Source organism: Lissotriton helveticus, chromosome 1_1 (assembly GCF_964261635.1).
Source record: "Lissotriton helveticus chromosome 1_1, aLisHel1.1, whole genome shotgun sequence".
In the NCBI taxonomy this organism is placed as follows: Eukaryota; Metazoa; Chordata; class Amphibia; order Caudata; family Salamandridae; genus Lissotriton; species Lissotriton helveticus.
Window position 1 is genome coordinate 72,047,881 of NC_136057.1, and position 15,643 is coordinate 72,063,523.

General features: G+C 43.3%; 1 protein-coding gene across 1 annotated transcript; it reads right to left on the reverse strand.

Moving 5' to 3' along the window:
- Positions 1-300: 300 nt before the first annotated feature.
- LOC144829137 (uncharacterized) lies at positions 301-7,076 on the reverse strand. Its single transcript, XM_078688009.1, has 2 exons — positions 7,042-7,076; positions 301-3,657 (listed from the first exon to the last, which is right to left on the reverse strand). Exon 2 carries the CDS (start codon positions 2,462-2,464, stop codon positions 893-895), a length of 1,572 nt encoding a protein of 523 aa, XP_078544135.1. The 5' UTR covers positions 2,465-3,657; positions 7,042-7,076; the 3' UTR covers positions 301-892.
- Positions 7,077-15,643: the final 8,567 nt, after the last annotated feature.

Below are 15,643 nucleotides of genomic sequence, written 5' to 3' on the forward strand. Positions count from 1 at the left end.
ATTTAGCAATACGAGCTCAAACATACTAAAATGTGTATCCAACATTACCAGTGTAAACATAGTAAAATAAGTAGACTTCGCGTCTCTATGCCATTTAACTGAGGTGGGGCAAAAATTTACAAATGTAACTTACTATAGTCAAAGTTGAGCAATAGAAAGTGCAGCCCCACACATAGCCAACCAATGATAATGCAAAACCCTCCCTTAGAAAACTGGAGACAGAGACTTAAACATAGAACCCAATAGGAAATTAAGATAAATTAAAATTATTTATTGATTCAAAAACTGTTTACAAAATTTAAAAAAAATTACTTCATGATAACATTTTAGACTTTTCATTTAAAAATCATTGTAACTATTAAGAACATAATTCCAAATAATTCCATGTATAACTTTTTGTAAGGCACAAAGAAATAAGCCTAATTCAAGCATTTCCATCCCTCGCAGTGTGCGTTTCTCAGTACGCGGTTTGTTGGACAATCAATGGATTGATGTCTTTGTGGCCACGTCATGTGAATGTTCTGCGATATTGAAACCTCCTCCCCAGAGTTGACACCGATCACCTTTTATTCGCCTGCATTGTGTATCTCATGTACATAGGTTGCATTTATAACTGAAGTTCTCATCACATTTAGAGCACTGTTAATTTTTTTTCTCGCTGTGGGTTCTCTTATGTTGAATCAAACTATCAAACTAAATCTCAAGCAAACATCTCCCTGGCATTTAGAGCAATTACAAGGTTTTGTCTAGTTTGACTTCTCTCATGTTGAGCAAGAGTAGATATTTGGCTGAAGCTTTTCTAGTATCCAGTGCACTGATAAGGTCTTTCGCCAGTGTGGATTCTCTCAGATTGAATGAGCTGGATCTTACAAGCAAAGCTTTTTTGGCACTCTCAGCACTGATAAGGTTTGTCCCCCGTGTGTGTTTTCTTATGTCGAGCAAAACTAGTTTTCCAGGCAAACGTTTTCTGGCATTCGGTGCACTGATAAGGCCTTTCACCAGTGTGAGTTCTTATATGTTGATCAAAACTAGTTTTCCAGGCAAAGGTTTTCTGGCATTCAGAGCACTGATAAGGTTTGTCCCCAGTGTGTGTTTTCTTATGTTGAGTGAGTTGACCTTTCAGACTGAAGCTTTTCTGGCATTCAGTGCACTGATAAGGTCTTTCACCAGTGTGAGCGCTCACATGTGTAATGAGACTGGCCTTACAAATAAAACCTTTTGGGCACTTTGAGCACTGATAAGGTTTGTACCCAGTGTGTGTTATCTCATGCTTAGTCAGATTACTTTTCTGACTGAAGCTTTTCTGGCATTCAGTGCACTGATAAGGTTTTTTCCCAGGGTGGATTCCCTCATGTTTAATAAGACTGGCCTTCCAACTGAAACTTTTTGGGCACTTTGAGCACTGGTAAGGTTTGTCCCTAGTGTGTGTTAGCTTATGTTCCATGAGATGACCTTTCTGAATGAAGCTTTTCTGGCATTCAGTGCACTGATAAGGTCTTTCACCAGTGTGAGTTCTCTCATGAAGTGCTAGACTAGATTTCAGGCTGAAACTTTTCTGACATTCAGTGCACTGATATGGTTTTTGCCCAGTGTGAATTCTCTCATGTCGAATGAGATGGAATTTACACCTGAAACGTTTTTTGCACTCTGAGCACTGGTAAGCTTTGTAGCCAGTGTGTGTTATCTTATGTCGAGTAAGGTGACCTAACTGACTGAAGCGTGTCTGGCATTCAGTGCACTGATAAGGTTTTAGCCCAGTGTGTGTTCTCTCATGTTTAATGAGACAGAATTTCCACCTGAAGCTTTTTTGGCACTCTGAGCATTGATAAGGATTTAGCCCAGTGTGGATTTTCTCATGAAAAATTAGACTGGCCTTATGACTGAATCTTTTTTGGCACTCTGAGCACTGGTAAGGTTTTTGTCCAGTGTGAGTTCTCTCATGTTGACTGAGATGACCTTTCAGTCTGAATCTTTTCTGGCATTCAGTGCACTGATACGGTTTTACCCCAGTGTGTGTTCTCTCATGTTTAGTGAGATGACCTTTCAGACTGAATCTTTTCTGGCATTCAGTGCACTGATACGGTTTTACCCTAGTGTGTGTTCTCTCATGTTCAGTGAGAAGACCTTTCAGACTGAAGCTTTTCTGGCATTCAGTACACTGATAAGACTTTACCCCAGTGTGTGTTCTCTCATGTTCAGTGAGAAGACCTTTCAGACTGAAGCTTTTCTGGCATTCAGTGCACTGATACTTTTTGTGCCCAGTGTGGATTCTCACATGGTGAATGAGAGAGGATTTGTGAGTGAAGCATTTCTGGCATTCTGGACACTGATAAGGTTTTTGTCCATCGTGAGTTTTCTCGTGTTTAGTGGGGTGGGATTGAGAGCTAAAGCTGTTCTCACATCCATTACTCTTATTCGAGTTATGTGAGTCTTCATGTTGGGTTTGCTCCTGGACACCGCCCATGTTAAGACTGTATCTGATTCCAGCGTTTGTACTTGTTTATGTTACAATCAACATAAACTTCTAAAATACAATGCAGATGCCCTTATTAACATTTGTATTGAACTAATTATAGCTTTTATCTAGAGATTATTTTCCTACTTTTAAAGGCAGCCTGGCTAACCTGTTTCATAAGCTTTCTCAGAGGGGCCCCTTGTATTTAGTGAGATGGATTCAACTTCTCCAAGTTATGCCAGAGTGAGTTCTATCAAGTTGAATTAAACTCATTTTGGGACTCCAATTTATCAGATTCCATTTAGGAGTTTTGAAAGCCCTGATAAGGTCTCTGGGATCTAGTATTTGCTGTTTAAGTATATTTGTTCATACAAGTAATGACAGGTGGTAAGGGCAGGCCAGGATGGTTTTATGAATTAGTAATACATAGCACTGTCCCCTTCTAAACTGTGTGCCAGTACATGCTTTGCCGCTCTAACGCTAAGGCAGGTACATGTTAAACTTTGGCGGTCCGGGACACTTTGAAACTACTCAGATTAACCCAAGCGACAGAGTTGGTGGGGGATAATGTTTTGGTATTGGAACAAAAAAATCCAGCGTGTTTGCTGTAATGACACTTGAGGAAGAGCATTTACAATTCGATTTTTCAAACAATGTCTTCTCTCTAACAATCACTTGAGAAGTAGACAAAAGCTTGCTCTTTTAAACCGTGGTTATCAGTCTTTCTGACAATTCTGTCACTTCATGGTCACGGATACTGTTTTTTAGGAGGGGTTTAGGTCTCCAAGGCATTTCTCATAAACCATCAGACATAATTTACAAAACTGATTATTCTCAAATGCACTGTGTGGGTATTAATTGTTGCCAATGTTCTTTGTTCTTGAAATGTTTCTTTTAAGTGAAAATATTCTTACAATAAGTAGATGCAGACTTTCAATTTACTCTTGGGTTCCTTTCACATTTCAGAGGCTCTTCAATCTCAATAACTGACTCGTCGTAAACATGTATCGTAATTTTTCTTTAAATAGTTGACAACTTTCACATTCAGCAGTTTCTTCCGCTCCAAATTCATCAACATTCCAGGCACTTAGAATATGTTTCTCCTCTAGAGCTCGAGAATGATTTAACTTTCCTTGAAATAATCCTTTTTATTGTGTTTCACTAAATTAAAGCCTTCTTTTATCTGTTCATGCTTCGGTCACCTGGAGAAATAGAGTTAGATATTGTAAATCAACACGAAGAACAAATATTTATGACTTTGTACTTTACAGAAAGAAAGCATTTATAGAAGCAATATAGGCAATCAGTTTGAGTTGCATTTCTGATAGTGATGAAACAGATCTGGGACTCAGTGTAGAAAGGGAGCTTGGAACCACTGGAACTCACAAGTGAATACTTAAGAAAGAATCACAAGTTAGACATATATTCCGACACGGATTCTCAGACGCAGTCAATATATTTGTAATACTTGTAATGAATTATCAGATGTTATTTATTCCACTGCACACCGGGATTGTTCATTTATCATTTTTTTCCAGTGATCTAGGAAAGGACATTTAATTGAACAGAGGAATTGGCCTGTTGGAATCACTGCTTCAAATGCCACCATAGACTGAGGCCGTGTCCAGTTAGCTCAGTGGAATTCACCATTTCAAATTGTGGGGATGATAAGGACTTACTTTGCGGACTGGAACTCATCACACTCCTCCGACAGGGTCCCGGGCACTGCAACACCTGTTATGTTATGTTATGTTAACACGATTTTATATAGCGCTCGTACACCCAGAGGTTACATGGCGCTGATTGACAGATACTTTGATGGTCGGAAAGTTATGCATGGGCCTGAGTGAACAACCAGGTTTTAAGCTGTCTCCTGAACACTAAGAGATTGGTACAGGAACGGATTTCCAAAGGGAGGGAGTTCCATAGTTTAGGGGCAAGGATGGCAAGCCTGCGTCCTCCCTGGCGTTGGAGCTTGAAAGGGGGAATGATCAGGAGATTTTGGTTGGCAGACCGGAGGCTACGAGAGGGGGTGTATCTAGACAGGAGATTGTTGATGATTTGGGGGCTGCAAGCATGGAGGCACTTGAAGATGATACAGGCCATTTTGAATGTAACGCGTTGGGAGATGGGGACCCAGTGAAGTTGTTTTAACAGAGGCCTTGCTGACTGCCAACGTGGTAGTCGATTAATCAGTCTGGCGGCCTGGTTTTGAGCCATTTAGAGTCGTTTACTAAGGAAGAGAGGACGGCCCAGATAGATAGAATTGGCGTAGTCCAGGTGCGATAGTACAAGAGCTATCACCACCTGGATCAAGGCCGGTTGGGTTAGCATCCAACTGATCTTCCTGATCTTTCGAAGTTGGAAGAAGCAGGAGGACACTACTGTCCTTACTTGGGTTTTTAGTGATAGATCTTTGTCAATGGACACTCCCAGGCTTTTGACCGAGGTGGAGGGAATGGGAGGAGAGCCAAGTGCCAATAGTGTGGGCCCCAGAATAGTTGACTTTTGCCATTGAGGACTAGTTCGGTCTTGCCGGGGTTTAATTTCAGCTGGTTACAGTCCATCAATTGACGGATGTGTAGGATAGTGCTCTGAAACTCCTGAATGGATTCAGGGGAGTTGTCGATAGTGAAGATGAGTTGAAGATCATCTGCGTAGTTGAATGTGACGGCCTTGAATGCTTTGAGGGACTGAATCAGAAGGGCCATATATAAGTTAAACAAGAGGGGAGAAAGCGAGGAGCCCTGAGGGACCCCGCAAGAAGTGTTGACTTTGGGGGCTGAGAAGGGGGCTAGACAGACAGCTTGAGTACGGTCACTTAGAAAGGACCTAATCCAGCTGTAGGCTGAGTTACAGATGCGGTTTGACACGGTCGAGAAGGATGTTATGATCGACCGTGTCAAAAGCTGCCGAATGGTCCAGTAGGACCAGGCCTGTGGAATTCCTGTATCTGCATTGTTACGGAGAGAGTCCATAACGGCAGTGATGACTGTCTCGGTGCAGTGGGCGGGTCGAAATCCAGCTTGATAGGAATCCAGAAAGTTGGATTGCTCAATAAAGATCGAGAGGTGGGTGGTTACGTGAGCCTCTAGAACTTTTGCTAAATAAGGAAGGAGGGTAATAGGCCTATATTGGAGAGGATTGAGGGGTCTGCCCCTGTTTTTTTTAAGAGGGTGACAACAACTGCCTCTTTAAAGATTTTAGATACCACGCCTTGGGACAGTGAGGCATTGAGAAAGGTCAGGATCGGAGGGGATAGAGCCGTAAATACATTTTTCTAAATGTGAGGAGGGCAACAGTCCCTGGGAGTGCCAGATTTTACCCTAGTCAGGAGGGCTTGTAATGTTCATCAAGAGGTGGGAAATGATCAAGGGAGTAGGTGCTGGGGGCACATGCGGGGGAAGTAGGTTTAGGATCCATGACAGGGATACTGGCTTTAATAATGGCAATTTTGTTGAGAAAATATTTGTTGAGAGAATTGCACAGGTCTTGAGTGACCATAGGTTTGGGCAGGGTTCTCTCAGAATTGGAGAGCTTGTTAACAATTGCGAAGATGTCCTTGGCTTTATTTTCTGAGTGTTCTATTATGCCCGAGAAGTAGGAAGCCTTGGCTTGTGTGATGGCTTTCATATAGTCTGCTCGGGCAGCCAGATAGAGGGTTTTTTCGTGAGGATCATAAGCTCTCCTCATTTCCGCTCCTTTTGGCGGATGTCAAGTTTTTGGACCCTTAGGTCGTGGTAAAAACATTTTTGAGCGTCCGAGTGGTGAGCTGTTTTGATTTTTTTTAATGGGGCATGTGTGTTACTTGCTGCTAAAAGCCAGTCTGAGATGTTTGCCTCGGCCTGGTCGAGGTCTGCTTTATTGGCTGGTATAGAGCTCTTAAGACTTTCCAAAAAGGCTTGTTTGTCGAGGGTGCCCCATTTCCTAATGAGACCCCCCTTAGTTGTTATGGGCTTACTACACATCGGTATAGAGATGGTAAAATTGAAGAGAAAGTGATCGGAACATATGCAAGGGGATATGATGGGTGAGGAGATAGTATGATTGGTGACACCTGACAAAGGAAAAACATCACAACATTAAAGGAAACCAAAAAGGGCAAGAAAAGAAAAAAACACAAAACAAACAGAGGAATGAGAGAAAAAATAGACTATCTTCCACTCTCACCACAAGTACCCAACACAATCCCTGAAGTGGCAAAGAAGACAGTAAAGGGCAGGATGGGAGGACGTAAAGAGGTGGAATTCAGACCCAGAGAGAAAAGACACAGAAAGAACAGAAAGAGGGAGGATAGTATCACGTGGTGCAGAGGAGGAGAGAAATGCACCAATTGTAAAGGAACTGCTCGGCCAAACAGGAGGCAAGTGCTCACAGTCCAGAGCATCCTGACCTGATACGAAACCTGACCTGCACTAGGCGCCCAACATGTTCCATCAGGTATTATCGGACGTCTGATAGCAACAAGAACAGTGCATGGAGGGAGTCAAATGCTGAAGTTGGGAAGACATAAACCGAGATCAAGAGAGGGAAAAGAGAAAGAAGAAACAGGCTACAAGGAAACCTAGGGTGCTAGGAAACACTACCTGACAGTTATTTGTTTCTTCCTCCAAGGGTGTCATCCTCACCTCACAGTATAGCCTGTTCATTCCAGAATACCTTGATGGGAAGTAAAGAGAAGGTTTTACATCAGACGACAATCACACTTTATCCCATCTTCCAAATTACCGTCCTGAACGAACAAAACAAAATGAACTGTTGTTCTCTGAAAAACATTGTGAAGCAACTATGGTTATAAACATACAGACCCTGATCTATGATCCCACTGCTGGGAAAGGTCTCGGTGCATGTGGAGCGCACCCACACTCTCAGAGAACAGACCCCAACAACACAGTCCCTTCTTCATAACTCCCATCTGCCCATTTACAGTTCATGAAACTTGCAAAACACAGTCCCTTCTTCATAACTCCCATCTGCCCATTTACAGTTCATGAAACTTGCAAAACACAGTCCCTTCTTCATAACTCCCATCTGTCCATTTACAGTTCATGAAACTTGCGAAGCAGAACAATCTGGTTCACAAACGGCATGTTAAAGTCCTCCTACATAATTCTGCCCACAGTCCATAAGTAAGTCAACCGCACTCTTAGATTTATACAAACCACGCTCTCTGAGAAACAGCAATTCAAGGTCACGCTGATGCAGTTTGGGAATACTGAGAAATGGAAAAGCAACAAGGCATCAATGTGTTGGCGCTTTTTATTCATAAATTATCTAAAGGGATGATGTGGAGCCTCGGTGTCTTCTGAGCCCCAAAGGACGGACACTCAAGCAGGAATTTGGACTCAAACCTTCGCAGGACAAAGCTTAGTACATTGAAATGTTGAGCTCTCCGTTGAACAGAAGGAGCAGCAGCAGCCTCTAAAACCTGATATTAGCCCGCTGCTCTTAACATTACAATGTCCTCATACACAGCCTCTTTCTTTTCCCTGCCTCTCCAAAATATATGGATTGGGCAGAGAAAAGCAAAAGATAGTGCCTGTGCAGTCGGGCCCAGGAGCCTTCCCCCTTCTTCTTCCCGTAGCTCGCAGTGTCACTGGCGTCTTGGAACGGGGGGATTACTGCTCAGCTCCTGCATCTCCCTTGATCGCCTGCACAACAAAAAGAAGTTTAGCCGAGCTCAGGGAGAACAAGGTGTGGACGCCAGCCCCTTTCATAGCTACTGCTGTTAATGTTCAATAATCAACCACCGTGGCAATGCATGCAGCTCCTAACTGTTGAACATTCACATCAACACCTGTCAAACCAAGGTTCAGAGTTGCACAGGTATCTCAACGCCCTCGGTCTCGGTCCCCTTTGTTTTATTAATTAACACATTCTGCCCTCCTTAGTCAAATGCTGTAATGGACCTATAGTCCTCCGCAGCAGGCTATACCAGCCATTAAAGGACCGCTCCCTAGTTAAAGGCCTTTGCCTTTGGAGCTGTTAGGCCACATTAAAGATTTAAAATATTTACAATAGTCAGAAACATAGTTACTCCTTCAGAGAAATAATCATTATAGTATTTGCAAGAGGATCACATAAAGTATATTAATAGACAGACCAACACAACAACTGTCTGCTAAGAAATGGAAATAGGTTCTTCTATAACATCAAATAGCAAATTGACAGAGTCTGCTTAGTTAAAATGAAAGGAAAGTATAAAATTAGGGCTGGGGTGTAAACTCCACTCCGCCTGCAGATTTCTCGGAGGTTTGCCTCTCCACGCGGCAAAGTTTACTGGCACCCATCCTTCCTTTTCAGGTGATTTCAAGACAAGGAGGCCGGCTGATGTGTCCAAAGCAAGGCGGCCCATGTTGATGATACTTGCACCATATCTATTTTTGTCAATAGGACTTTGTTTTTGCATTTGTTGCAGTGCACAGTCCCTCTGCCCCCAGCTCTGGTGCATGTGCCTCAAATGTTATCATTTCACACAATATCAATCCAGTTCATTATCAGGGTGGGAGTTTTCAGTGACAGATGGGCACAGTAATGTAAACTCCTTGGCCAGAAGCGAAAAGGCTACTTCTCCAACTGAGAGGGGATGGCCAATGTGTGGGAGCCCCGTACCTCTTGCTGCCCATCCCAGCCAACCAGAAAGTCCATTTAGGATCACATGCCTCAGAGTTCTCAGACAAAGGAGGTTTTACCCCTCCCTCCTCCCTTGAGTCTACCCTCCCCACCTTGCAATATCCCAACAAAGCCGGAGAAGGGTGCAGCTGGCACTTGAGCGGACTGTGCAGCTCCAGGGTTTATGGGCAGGTCTCTTCTTTACCTCACTTGGTGTCTAGCTGGTGCTGTGCAGGCAGAATGCTGGGACTAAGGCTGCCGCTTCTCGCTGTGATTTTTGCTGTCAGATCTGTGCTGTGCTTGGGTCATCTCCCTGCTGCGAGGAGGGGGGAGCCCTAATCATCCCCCATCAATCTCTGGAGAGCTCGGCTTCTGCGGAGATGGAGGTAGGGAGAGACGCATCCTGCACAGCCAGAGAGAAGTGATGGGGTGCTGGCCCTGGAGTGCTGTGGTAGTTATGGGCTTAGAGCTGGAGGTTGTTTCCATGTCACACATTGTGCTTTCTCCATTCTGTCCGGAATTCAGTATCCTTTGCAGGATGACACTTTCTTCTTGAGTGGGTAAGGCTTACAGTGGTTGGTGAACATGGGGTGAGAATTCTTATTTGGGGGTGAGCCTTTGTAGAGGTTTATTTGGTTTGACTCACATGGGGCTGTTGTTGCCAGTGCCCCTAAAGTGCAGTTTGTTAAAACTGCTGGGCAGGGAAGCATGAAAAAGATTGTTTGTTTGTAAATCTCACTGCTCCGCATGTTACTCTTTGAGGTTTTGCTACCAGTTCCTAAGGGTCAGTCTGTGCAAAGGTGAGGGGTGTTAGTAGTATAAATTGTGAGGTTGAGTCGATGGTATGCATGCTTCTGTTTAATTCTATGTAGAGTGCTATTTGAGCGTCTCCTCATGGTTGCAGAATGATTTCTGAATCCTGGAGCCCCCATATTGGAACCAGCATGTGTACTTTGCAGAGGGACTAAACTTTCTTGTCCTTTGGAGCCATCAGAAAATGTTGGAGTCGAAATGTGAGTTTTCAGAAGTTTCTAAAGGTTATTTTAAAAAAAGTTAAAGGGTTTCAAAGCAATCCTTCCTGCAATGAGACAGGCTACACTCCCTATGTTGACAACGTCTTGCGGTGCCTTAGCCCCTGGAATGGAAGGAGTTGGGGGCAGGATTGAATGATTAAAAGATCTAAAGATGTGCCCTTAGCACATGGTGTCCCAGCGATTTCTACCCAGAACAGTGAGGCGCCTACTGTGTGTAGGCTGAATGTGCAGGCTTCGTACGTCTTTGGGCGCAGAGTTGGATTTACCAACAAGTGTACTCATACAGAAAAGAATAGGCTCTCTAACGTACCCTTTTTCTCAACACTTCTTGGGAGGATGGGTGTGAGGCGCCAGGATTGTACCACTCGCACTGACATCAGGGGTTCAGCTTTTGGTTCCTTTCTTCTGTCGTGTAGTTATCAGGTAGGACACATGGTGTTCCCTAACGTGAAGCCTCACTGCCTAATTGGGAGTTGAGGTGCTCAAACAAGGCAGAGCTTACAGGCATTAGTATTAGGTGTCTTCAGTGTCACAACTTGCAGGACCACATGCCAAAACTAGCAAGACCTCATTTTTGTCATGTTGGTCCCTAGTAGCTCTCTGCTTCCCACCCAAAATCTAACCTGCTGAAAACAGGACTTATTATACAGGGAAAGTCAAGTTTTGCCCCTGATCCAGACAGTATTTTATTTCAGCCATATCTTTATTGTGTTTATTTGCTGGTCTGCAACGTGGTGTCCTTGCACCTTCTGGCGTGTCAGGCAGCATGCAGACATGCAGTAAATCACAGGTAACAGACCATGGGAAGTGCACTGCACTTACACGTTGGCCCTTTGTGTGAAGCACGAAGCCCAGGAGTCGGGGTAGGGGGCAAGAACTCTTTGTTTCTTGGGTGGTACTGTCATAGTCAGGGTGGTTGAGTGGAACTCCGCAGAATCTCACAGAGTTTTTGTAAATCTCACCGGAATTCAATGGAGAAAAACTCAGCGTGTTTTGCCGCCACCATCACAAATCTATTGGAGGACTGGCATGTAGTCTACCTCTTGGAAAAGGGTACACAAATTCCAGCGAATATCCCAAAAACAGTACATTTGATAAGTTTTCACATTACTGACATGCTTCATGATGAGGCAATAATAACAACAACCAATTGAAGTTCATGAAAAGATAGCAAACCAAATTTCAGTTTTACAAAACACACCTATAAACTGAATAATTAATAGTGACTAAAAGAGAGGGGATGACAATGGATATTACATGTACTACAATACAATACATCAACATGGGACAGCAATATTACTTTTTCTGAGGTGCTGTATTATCCTCCATTTTCATCTTGTTTTTTTTAATTCCCATGATTGCATGGTTTCCCTAACACACCTTTCAGAATCGCTTGCTCAATAATTTTATCAAGGAGAGGTAGAATTCCCTCCTCCAATCCATGTGTAAGATTGCACCGAGGAGTGTGTGGATACACTGCAGTCGGTGTCACCATGGTTGCACTGAGAAATGTGTGGATACACTGTGGTCGGTTTCACTGTGGTTGCACTGAGGTGTGTGTGGATACACTGCGGTAGGTTTCACTGAGGTTGCACTGAGGAGTGTGAGGATACATTGCAGTCAGTTTCACCGTGGTTGCACTGAGGAGCGTGTGGATACACTGCAGTCGGTTTCACCATGATTGCACTGAGGAGTGTGTAGATCCGCTGCAGTCGGTTTCATCGTGGTTGCACTGAGGTGTAACTGAATACACTGCATTCTGTTTCACCGTGGTTGCACTGAGGAGTGTGTGGATACGCTGCAGTCGGTTTCACCATGCTTGCACTGAGGAGTGTGCGGATACACTGCAGTCGGTTTCACTGTGGTTGCACTGATGAGTGTGTGGATACACTGCAGTCAGTTTCACTGTGGTTGCACTTAGGAGTGTGTGGATAGACTGTGGTCAGTTTCACCGTGGTTCCACTGAGGCGTCTGTGAATACACTGCACTCAGTTTCACCGTGGTTGCACTGAGGAGTGTGTGGATACACTGCAGTCAGTTTCACTGTGGTTACACTGAGAAATGTGTGGATACACTGTGGTCGGTTTCACCGTGGTTGCACTGAGGTGTGTGTGGATACACTGCGGTAGGTTTCACTGAGGTTGCACTGAGGAGTGTGAGGATACATTGCAGTCAGTTTCACCGTGGTTGCACTGAGGGGAGTGTGGATACACTGCAATCGGTTTCACCGTGGTTGCACTGAGGAGTATGTGGATACACTGCATTTGGTTTCACCGTGGTTGCACTGAGGGGTGTGTGGATACACTGCTGTTGTTTTCACTGTGGAGTGTGTGGATACACTGCAGTCGGTTTTACCGTGGTTATGTGGTTTTACCGTGGTTTTGTGGTTTTACCGTGGTTACCGTGACATGACTTAAATGCCATGATAACAAAGGTACAACAAGCACGGGACTTCACTTATTATACGTGTCATTGCCATCAAATAATTGACAAGCTTGCAACTGTCCCGACTATAATGTCAGAGTTGCTGGGGGCAGTAAGGGACACACAATTAAATTCCACAACTTCAACGGAAGGAGAGCTTAAGGAGGTAGACGGAACCAAAAAAGACACCCTTACCATCACCATTAAACCATTAAAAGAGGGAAATAACCTGCCAGTCATAGAGAAAGACTGGGAACGACCAGAGGTACATCCGCACTTAGAAAGCTCAACACCATCCCTGAATCAAAGCATTTCATCGAAGGAACCGGATCAAAGCAAGGAACAAGAAACCCTTGCAAAACCTCTTTCAAAACGGGAACGTAAACGCTTGAGGAAAGCAAGGAAAAGTTAAATAAACAAAGTCACCCCACAAGTTTCGCCGACACCAACCCAGAAAAGACCGGATGAAATTACCAGAGTGGCAATGAGCCATCGAGCACGACGAATCATAAAATCCTGGTATTAAAAGAAACCGCAGACACAAGAAATCAGGACAGAAAAAACAAAATAAAAAATGGAAACTTGTCAACCAATAAAATTTATGACATATTTAAGTCATCGGCTGAGAAGGAAAAGGACAAAGAAAAAAAGAAAAAAACTCGTAAAATCAGACACAACACAAACCTCCAAGAACCCAATTATAAATGAAAAAGAAACCACGGCGTCGGAAATAGCAGCAAGTGGAAAAGGCGAAACACGGACAAGAAATTATAATAATGAAACGCAAAACAACCCAGATTTCCAACGCACAATAGAGTATATTGAAAAGATACAACAAAACCAAGTCAAATCAGTCCAGCTCGGCAAAATACATCGACAAGACCCAATCGAACTATCATCAGGGATTCCGATCGATTATAACAAAAAACAATCGCCCACGGCTCAAAGTCAGATAGAATTGATTCCACATTATAAATCGAGAGGAACCCATGACATACTAAATCGAAGCACAATCATAAAGCTACTAAAATCCTTACCAGCACTGAGCCATATAACATCTAGTGACCTGGTAAGAATTGAATTCAAACCTACCACTAGCCAAAACAATAGCCACCTGGATAAACAATTCAGTCACTGAACAGATCTTGAGGCATAAGGAGGTATTCGCAGAATGGGGCATAGAACTAAAAGAGGGGGAACCTCCCCGTTACCCAAGTCCCCTACAACACCCCCACCGTATAGAGGGTATCCTAAAAGGAGCAAAAGGCCCAGAGACTCACAACCTAATAAAGGATGACGCCAAATACACAAGACAAATCACAATTACAATTTTACACCCAGACAAAACTCAAAAAGAGGTCAACCAATATTGGAGATCACCAATTACACAACAAGGAGCTGCATGAACAAAATTCCAAACAAAATCGAACACCGCGCAGGACATCAATATCTGTTCCTGGAATGTGAACGAACTAGCATCTAAAATAGGAGAAACAGACTTCGCTGACTTTATTCAACAGTATGATATACTGCTGCTGCAAGAAACCTGGCAGACAACACATACACCGATAGTAGGCTATAAAGAACATTTAAATCCAGCTAAAAAGGAGTCAGCACACGGAAGAGCCAAGGGTGGTCTATCAATATACATTGCCACAGAAATCAGATGGGAAGAAGAAAACATTGATTTAGACTCGAGCTGGATGCAATGCATTAAATTCAAAGTTAACATCACTTGCACATTGATAATAATGAACATTTACATCCACCCAGCCCACAAGCATAAGGGGAGACACATACAACAACTGGCCGCCAGTATCAAAACTTTAAAGGCAATACACCCACACGCCAACATAATATTGTCCGGTGACTTTAACATGAACTTGATGCAAGCCTAAGAGAAAAATCTACCAAATGGAATAACCGTCAGGAGTAATAATACAACAAGACGTGACACATCGGGCAAGAAATGCGCCGCACTGTTAGACAAACAAGCATTATACACACTAAACGGTCGAGGCCCGCAAGATAGCCCGGCAGCTTTCACAAGAGTGACGGCAAAATCAGGAGCAACCATTGACTTCACCTTAGCTGACCCAGATTTATTCCCTAGCATTACAAACTTTCAAATAATAGAAAGAGTAGAAAGTGACCACTATCCCCAATCATTCACATTAATTGACTTTAGGAAAAAGTCTCTGCCATCAAGTGCGTTGACGCATTTTAGCCAACTGTACAATTTAAATCGGTTAACATGGAATGAAAACACGGTAGATAAAATCATGGAGTCTTGCACAGATTTCCTGACCACCATAGGCGCAAAACCATTGGAGATAGAGGCTTGGGAGTCCTTAACAGCTTGCACAGAACGTTCATACACAGCTCCAAAAACCAAAAAAGCGGCTCGGATCAGCGTGTCAGAATGGTACACTAAAACGCTAAGGACAAAAAAACAAAAATTAAAAAAATATTGAGACAAACACAAACTCATGGTCAACAACCTACCCGGGAGGCAGTGACAACTATTAAACAAATGAAAAGTGACCTAAAAAAAGAGACTCGGGACGCTAAACGTAAATACAATGAGCAGCTCTGGACAAAAATGCTCTATGTAAGTTGACAACAAAATTCTAAGCAGTTCTGGGCCCAGATTAATGTTTTATCCAATGGAAAAAATCGGCATTTCAACTCTGATATAACCGAGCATGCAGGGCGAGCTCACATAGAAGCTACATATAATTCACAGACAGTCCTCGGAGCTACTACTGAAAACGAAATAGGGAAGGCGATACAAACACATCATAGTACCATCAGTGAGATTCCAACAAGAGAGCAGAGGAAGGTAGAGACACCAAAACGAACCTCGCAGGCCCTAAACTATATGACTAGCAACCCGTACCTGAAACATCATAGCAACTCACAAGAAAAACAAAAGGAAGGAAAATCGCAGCAAAATTATCCGGAAACACCAGGGTCAGACTAATTAGTCATCAACAGCCAGATCTCACAAAAACAAGTAATGAATATTATAAAAAAGCAGAGATCAGACGGGGCGCCGGGACCCAATGGTCTGACGAACGCCCTATTTAAAAAAGACTTACAATTTTGGTCCAAACAT

Bases quoted from the DNA above. Each gene is read 5' to 3' on its own strand.
- LOC144829137 (XM_078688009.1), bottom strand. From the start codon at position 2,464: ATGGGCGGTGTCCAGGAGCAAACCCAACATGAAGACTCACATAACTCG.